General features: G+C 39.7%; 1 protein-coding gene across 1 annotated transcript; it reads right to left on the reverse strand.

Moving 5' to 3' along the window:
- Nucleotides 1–4,806: 4,806 nt before the first annotated feature.
- On the reverse strand, nt 4,807–5,616 carry LOC130981020 (uncharacterized). Its single transcript, XM_057904659.1, has one exon. It carries the CDS (start codon nt 5,614–5,616, stop codon nt 4,807–4,809), a length of 810 nt encoding a protein of 269 aa, XP_057760642.1.
- Between the last annotated feature and the right edge of the window lie 3,027 nt (nt 5,617–8,643).

The raw sequence follows: 8,643 nt of genomic DNA on the forward strand, positions 1-8,643 counted from the left end.
GTAAGTAATTGATGCATAAATCCACTTCCGGGGCCCACTTGGTGTGTGCTTGGGCTGAGCTTGATCAATCCACGAGCTAAGGCTTCTCTTGGCGTTGAACTTTGAGTTATGACGTGTTTTGGGCGTTCAACTCCGGATCATGACGTTTTTCTGGCGTTTAACTCCGGACAGCAGCATGAACTTGGCGTTTAACGCCAAGTTACGTCGTCAATCTTCGAATAAAGCATGGACTATTATATATTGCTGGAAAGCCCTGGATGTCTACTTTCCAACGCCGTTGAGAGCGCGCCATTTGGAGTTCTGTAGCTCCAGAAAATCCATTTCGAGTGCAGGGAGGTCAGAATCCAACAGCATCAGCAGTCCTTTTGTCAGCCTTTTTCAGAGTTTTGCTCAAATCCCTCAATTTCAGTCAGAATTTACCTGAAATCACAGAAAAACACACAAACTCATAGTAAAGTCCAGAAATGTGAATTTAACATAAAAACTAATGAAAACATCCCTAAAAGTAGCTCAAACTTACTAAAAACTACTTAAAAACAATGCCAAAAAGCGTATAAATTATCCGCTCATCAGTTTACCAAGCCTTGTTTTGCCTATGTCCTCAGCCATCTCCTGGATGCTGTCTGCTATGAGCTGTGAGAGGTTGATTTCTCCTCGTTTTAAGATGCAATATGTCAGGATAGCTTGCTTGATTGTGACTGCTGAGGTGTTTGCAGTAGGGAGTATGAATCTCCTCACCACCTCATACCACCCTTTGGCCTCAGGTATGAGATCTAGTCTTTTCAAATGGCTTGGAGCTCCCTCTGAGTCCCTTTCCTAGTCTTTTCCTTCAAGTCATAACCCTTGTAATATTTCATCAGGGTCATTCTAACCCTGCAATCTTTCCTCAAAACTAGGTTCTCCATAGGTTATTACTGATGACTAGTCATCATATACCCATTTTTCAAGCTAATTTCACTTATTTTATTAGCCTTTATGCACTTTCTTGCATCCTAAGTAAGTGATTTGGAGTGAAAATGCATAACTTCTTTAAATCAAACAACCACCATGAAATTAATGTTAACTCATGAGGTTTAAGCTGAATTTAATTGATTTTTAATTGATTTATAAGCCTTGTGAATTTAGTGATACTTGGAGTGGTTGTTTTGGTTTATTGTAGGTGAAGAAAAGAAGAAAAGAGGAAGCGTGGCCCAAGGAGAAAAAGGCGTGGCGCATAAAGGAGGAGTGCAAGCATTGCCCTCCACAAGGGCACACTGCCCTCTAGGAGGGCAACATAAGGAAACAAGGCTTGAGAGGCAACTCTACCCTGCCCACGACAAGGGCAGAGCACAAATTGGTGCCATGAATCAAGAAGAACAAAACATTGCCCTGCCCTCCTCAAGGGCAGTATCGGGCTCACCAAAGGGAGAAATTCAAAGAAAAAGTTCGCCATTGCTTGCCACAAGGATCGAACACGGAACCATGAGGAAACAAGAAACTAAGCCTTACTTTGGTGCCAAGAAAATCAAAGAAAAGAGGTAGTGTGCGCGTCACACAGGGATCGAACACGGGATTTCAATTTGGAGACATTGCCCTGCCCTCCGCAAGGGCAGGGCAGCATTTTGTTGTGGCACGACCAGCGCACCAAACTGGCGCACCAAGGCATCACTCGGCAGCACCAGCAGCACGCACAGGCACCATTCTGGCGCGCCAAAAAGTTCTGCCCTGCCCTCCGCAAGGGCAGGGCAGCGTCCTGCACGCACCAACGCATCACACGCACGCACCAATGGGCCAGATGCATCATTTTCTGCCCTGCCCTCCACAATGGCAGGGCAGCCTCCTGGAAGCTAATTTTTCATGGGCTGAAAATTGGATTAAAAATCCAATTTAATTCATTTCTTCACCAAATCAAAAGTCCATCCAAATTCCAAAATCCAAGAATAGAAAGTGTATAAATAGGAGATAGTTTGATGTAATTAGTACCCTTCTTTTGATTTTTGAATTCTCACTATTTGAAATTTCATTTTCTCTGAGAGCTTGGAACTGAGATTTTAGAGAATTGGGAGAGGAGAATTGATCTCTCTTCTTCCTTGTTCTTGCTTGAGCATTTTTACTTTTCTTGTTTGAGTCTTGGGTGTTAAGAATTGAGAAAATTCTGTCTCAATCTCCACTCAAGAGCTCTTTAATTTCTCTTCTGCATAATTGAGTTCAATTACATTCCCTTTACTGCTTCTTCTTCAATTTCTTGTTAATTGCTTTGGGAATTTGGATCTGGGAAGGCAATTGAGATCTAGACTTTGCTATCTAGTCTCTAGAGTCCTGAGATCACATTTTTCTTTTGGTTCTTCTGTGAACCTCTGCTGCAATCCCTTTCCATTCTCTGTTTGAATTTTAAGTATTTCTAATTCATCTTCTGCTTTGTTACTTGCTGCACTTTAATTTCCATTGTTTAAATTCTGAAATCCCAATCCTCAAATCCCTTTTTCATTCAAGCAATTTATATTTCTTGCACTTTAAGTTACTGCAATTTACATTTCTTGCACTTTAAGTTTCAGTCATTTAATTTCTTGTTCTTTAAGATTCAGTCCTTCTACTTTCAGTTCCTTTTAATTTCTGCAATTCTTCCCTTCTCCCTTTACATTTCCTGTTGTTTATTTACTGTTGGATACAAAACACTCAACCAATACTTGATTCGCTTGACTAAATCAACCACTAAACTAAAATTGCTCAATCCTTCAATCCCTGTGGGATCGACCTCACTCATGTGAGTTATTATTACTTGATGCGACCCGGTACACTTGCCGGTGAGTTTTGTGTCGGATCGTTTTCCGCACATCAATTACTCTTAACTGTAGGACCCTCATGATTGATGATGGACTAAAATCTACCTCAACGCCCTGACATAGCTCTTATAAGGGGGGTTGTTCTCGCTTGTCTTCATAGTATTTGCGTAGAATTCTCTTATCATGACTGCACTGATGTCAGTGAAAGGGTCACACAAAAGTTCCCATCTCCTTTCTGTGGTGATTCTTCTCATAATAGGGTACTCCCCCTTACGCAGTCTAAACCCCATTTCTGGAATGACATGCTTTGATTCTATGAGTATATGATACCTTGATTCATGAAACTGAGACTTAAATCTCTTTGTATCATAGGTTGATGGTTCGGCCACCGCTGGCTCCTTGCCTTTCCTTCTTCTAGAACTTGAAGAAGCCATGAGTTGGGAGAGAAAAGAGAGGAAAGGTAAGTTATGTTTAGGCTATGGCTTAGTTATGAGAGGGGATGAAAGATGGGAAAATCACATTACTGTTGGCTAAGGAAGGGTTGAACATGTTTTTGGATAGGAGCAGAGTGAAACAAAGGCTTATAAGTGAGAAAATCTTGTATGAGGAGGGATATGTAGGCTAGGAAATGTCACCACTTATTTATAGAATGGAAGGCACGGTTAGGGAGTTCGGTCATGTGGCAAGGAATGGTGAGGATTTAACAATTTGTTTGTTGAAGATCCATAAGATGGACGGCCTACATGTGAGAAGGAGTGAAGACAAGGATTGCTCCTTCATTGGCTGCATGTGGTTCGGTCTCCAAGGTGCAAAGCCATGCAGATTTTTTTCCAAGAAAGCATGCTCTTCTAAGCACATGTGACCTTCTTTTTGCATTGTCTTGACCGTGATTGTTCCCTTTTCTTGTCTCTTTCTCAATCTTCTTTGTCCTACACAATTAAATTGAAGAAATGGTGAGCATTTGAAGTGAATTTGGTTCGGTGGTGGTGATGAGTAATAAAGAAAGATAATTCTAGATATTCCTTAATTAAATGACCAATCATGCTCCTTAGATTTTTGAACAAAGATTTGGTGAACACCAAACTTGTTCTCTGTTAAGGGATCCATGCAAAATGTAAATAATATCCATCACAATTGGTACATTCATCATAAGGAACATTTTATTTTCTACCAGAAACTCCTAAAATACAACAATGTATGGTTCATCTATTCATAAATTTGATCCTCTGAGCAAAAATGGTTTTTATGGGATTAAATGTATCTGCAGACACCAAACTTAATGTTTGGCTATATACTCCATCAAAAATGAATAAGCATATAGTCTAAGGAAGCTTGAAAAACTATTTTGGAGTTCCTTCAAGCACACCAAACATAGAAGTTCAGCATATGCTTCAAGACATTGCATGTAATTATCAAGTATACTCATGAGAGCTCAAATTCATGCCTAAAGGACCATTGATTATTGAAATTAAACCAAAGCATGAATTTTACATCATGGGTTGCCTCCCATGGAGCGCTCTTTTATTGTCACTAGCTTGACATTGGGCCCTCATTAGGGTGGTTGATGATTGTGATGTCTCAGTTTGTCTCCTCTCACAGTAAGCTTCCTTCCAGTGTCTTGATGTTCAATCTCTGCATGCTCCGGTGAAAGTATCCTGTTGATAGTGTAGTAATCATCAGATTTTTTATTTGTCCCCAACTGCTGGTAAATTAGCTGCACTTTATCTCACTTTGAGAATTCTTCAGTTGGGATCTTTTTATTTTTCCACCCATTTGGAGCCTTTTTCTTGCTTTTCTCCCCCTTTTTTGTTGATCCTTCTCCTTTGACAGTGGGCTGCATTTTGGAATCTGTCTTCTTAGTGGCTGACACCTCACTTCCTTCTTACTTTCTCTCATCCTTCTTTAGAGTCTCATTCTCCTTTTGTCCTGCTTTGCTGCTTGTTTCTTAATCTGGAAAGGAGTTACTGAGTGTCTTGTTGATTTTTTCCTTCCTCTGCAAGTCTTTTTTGTCAACCTCCATGCATTTTTCCTTTTCATCATTATGCTATGTTTCTAGAAATACATTAAGATTAATGCTTTTATCATGTACCCTTAGGGTCAGCTCTCCTTGTTCAACATCTATGATAGCCCTTGCTGTGGCCAAGACGGGTCTTCCCAAGATAATAGAGTCACTCCCTTCTTCTCCTAGATCTAGGATCACAAAGTCTACAGGAAATATGAATGTCCCTACTTGGACCAGGAGGTTTTCAATCACTCCTCTAGGAATTACCAATGATTTGTCCACGAGCTCTAGTGACATTTGTGTGGGCTTTACCTCTTTTATGCACATCCTTCTCATCATGGAATAAGGAATTAGGTTGATGCTTGTTCCAAAGTCACATAGTGCGTTATCAATGGTTAGGCTACCATTGGTACAAGGTAAGAAGAAGCTCCCAAGGTCCTTGAGCTTTGGTGGGAGGCCCTTTTGAATCACAGCACTGTATTCCTTAGTGAGCATAATGGTTTCCTTCTCATGCCAACTTCTCTTTTTATTGATAAGCTCTTTTAAGAACTTTGCATATAGAGGCATTTGCTCTAATGCTTTAGCCAGGGGGATATTAATCTCCAACTTCTTGAAGACTTTAAGGAATTTGGGGAAGTGTTGATCCTTGATCTCCTTGTTGAACCTTTGAGGGTATGGCAAGGGGGGTGCGTGAGCTTTCACTTCTTGCCTTTGTTCTTGAGATGGTTCCTCTGTTACTTGCTTCCCTTTCCTTGAATTTTGTGGCTGGTCATTCTTCTCTTCAAGCTTCTCTGGTTCCTTCTTGTGTAATACAGCTTCATCTTCCTCATTTGCCCTTTTGTCATTGCCCATAAGCTTCTTGTCAGCTTCTTTGTTACTCACCAAGGTCCTTCCACTCCTTAGTTAAATAGCTTTGCATTCTTCTTTAGGATTTGGGATGGTGTCACTTGGGAGTGAGCTTGTTGGCCTTTCAATCACAGCTTGCTTGGACAATTGTCCAATTTACCTTTCTAAGTTTCTCATTGAAGCCTCATGGTTCTTGCTGGTCATCTCTTGGTGCTTCATAATCTTTTCCATCAATATCTCTAGTTTGGAGATCCTTTGAGTGTCTTGTGATATTTGTGGTTGGTTATGGGATGTTAAGGGTGGATGAAAGTTATTTTGGTTCATGGCTGGATTATTGGATGGATAATAGTTGGAATTGGGATGATTGTTTTGGGGTTTTCTGTATGGATTGGGGTTAGTGTTTCACTGGTTGTTGTTGTTTGTGTTTCTTGAGTTGTTGTGGTTTGAATTTCTTTGCTATGGCTGCTAATTTTGATTGTGGCTATCTCCCCATCTGAGATTCAGGTGGTTTTTCCAAGAGGGATTGTATGTGTCTCCATAAACTTTATTTGATCCAGAACCTTGGTTGTGTACATATTGAACTTGTTCATGCTGCTGATCTTCTTGGTTTTCTTCATTTGATCCCCACCAAGTTGGTGGTTGATTGGTGACATTCACTGATGCAACTTGTAAACTGTCAATTCTATTAGCCATTTGCTCAAATTGTTGCTGGATTTGCTACTACATCACCTTGTTGTGAGCTAAGATAGTATCCACACCTTCCAACTCCATGACTCCTTTCCTTTGGGCTGGTTGGAATTGCCTTTGATGAGCAAAGAAATATTGATTATTTGCCACCATATCAATGAGGTTTTGGGCCTCCTCTACTGTCTTCATCAATTACAAAGACCCTCCTGTTGAGTGATCTATTGCTTCTTGAGCTTTCAAGGTCAAGCCTTCATAAAAATTCTGAAGTATGTCCCATTCATTGAACATTTCTAATCAAGGTCTTGTATCTCTCCCAAGCCTCATAGAATGACTCTCCATCCATCTGAGTGAATGTTTGGACCTCTGTTTTGAGTCTAATGATCCTTTGAGGAGGATAGAACTTGGCTAAGAACTTGTTCACTAGATCTTCCCAACTGTTGATGCTATCTCTTGAAAATGACTCCAACCATTGAGTAACTTTGTCTCTGAGGGAAAATGGAAATAACAACAGCTTGTAAATGTCAATATGCACTCTATTGGTTTTGACAGTGTCACAAATCCTTAGAAAAGTGGATAAGTGTTGGTTTGGATCTTCAAGTGGGCCTCCTCTATAGGAGCAATTGTTTTGTACCAAAGTGATGAGTTGTAGCTTCAATTCAAAGTTGTTTACATTGACATTTGGGGTAAGGATGCTACTCCGACAATGCCTAGGATTTGCAAACGTGTAAGAAGCCAAAACTCTCCTCTGAGATTGACCATTGTTGTTGGCTACTCCCACTGGTGGATTTGTTGGATTCTCCTCCATTTCTTGGTACTCTTCTTTAGGAGTTTCTTCCTCTCCAACAACACTTTTCCCTCTTGCTTCTCTCTTTATCCTCCTGAGAGTTCTTTCGTCAGTCTCATAGAAAGTAGAGGTCTCTCCTCTTGTCTCTGTCATACAAACAAAATAACAAGAAACACAAGAATAGAAAAACCAGGAATACTGCACTCTACTGCTAGAATGAGGTTATGGTTAGCTTAAACAAAAGTTCGAACAGTTAGTGTGTTAGTCACAAATAAAGAAAAAAAAAAGAAAAGGTGCTTAATCTAGACCACCACCTTCCTTAATCATTATCAATCTAGTCAATCCCCGGCAACTGCGCCAAAAACTTGATGAGCGGAAATGAAATTCCAACACAAAATTCAACGGCAAGTGTACCGGGTCGCATCAAGTAGTAATTACTCACATGAGTGAGGTCGATCCCACAGGGATTGAAGGATTGAGCAATTTTAGTTAGGTGGTTGATTTAGTCAAGCAAACAGTTGATTATTTGAGTGATTTGTGATTGACAGAAGCCAAATTGTAGGAAATTAAAAGGGAGAAGGGAAATTGACAGTAAATTAAATTGCAGAAGAATTAAAGAGCTGAAACTTAAAGTGCAAGTAATGTAAATAACTGAAACTTAGATTGCAAGGAATGTAAAGAGCCGAAGCTTAGAGTGCCAGAAATGTAAATTGCTTGAATAGTAAAGGGATTTTGGGAGCTGGGATGCAAAATTTTACAAGAGAATTCAAAATGAAATCAATCAGAGAAAAGAAAATGAAGTAAGTTGCAGCAGATCTCAAAAAGAGAAGTAAAATTTCTTGCAGAAGCAAAACAAAATGAAACTGAGCTCAATTGAAAAATTATCAAAGAACAAGTGAAGATCTCAGGGGATCAATGAGACTAGAAAGTAGATCTAGATCTCAATTCCTTCCTTGATCAAACAGAAAATAATTTGCTGAAGAAAGAAAGATAAAAGCAGTAAAGGAAACTCAAATTAACTTTTCAATTCACTGAATTATGAAGAAGAGGACTAAGATGAATTTTAGATCAAGTATTGAAACAGAATTTCTTCAATCATCAATCTAAAATTCAGAAACAGAAAGTAAAAGTTGCAGAAGCCAGAACAACAAAAAAGAAAACAAAGATCTCAATCCCAATTTCCCAAATTCAAGTGAAAAATAAGTGAAAACTAAAATGAGCTAAAAATAAAATTAAAAATTCCAAAAGGATGCCCTCTCTAACTCAAACTAGCTCCTATTTATACACTCTCTATTTTTTTGATCTTCAGAATTTGGAATGCGCTTTTCAAATTGGTCACGAATTGAATCCAAAATGGCAATTGAAGTTGATAATGCACCAAGGCACCTCCCAGGGGAGTGCTCGGTTAACTTGGGCAGCGCAGCGCTCAATTCCTTCGCCCAGGCTCATGCCAAGCTTGTTCATAGCGCTCGGTTACTTATTGTAATGCAGCGTTACAAGCCTTGGAGTAAGTCTCCCACTTCGAGCCTTGGAAAATTCATTTTGCCAATTTCATTTGTGAA

This window comes from Arachis stenosperma, chromosome 5 (genome assembly GCF_014773155.1).
Source record: "Arachis stenosperma cultivar V10309 chromosome 5, arast.V10309.gnm1.PFL2, whole genome shotgun sequence".
NCBI classification, from domain to species: Eukaryota; Viridiplantae; Streptophyta; class Magnoliopsida; order Fabales; family Fabaceae; genus Arachis; species Arachis stenosperma.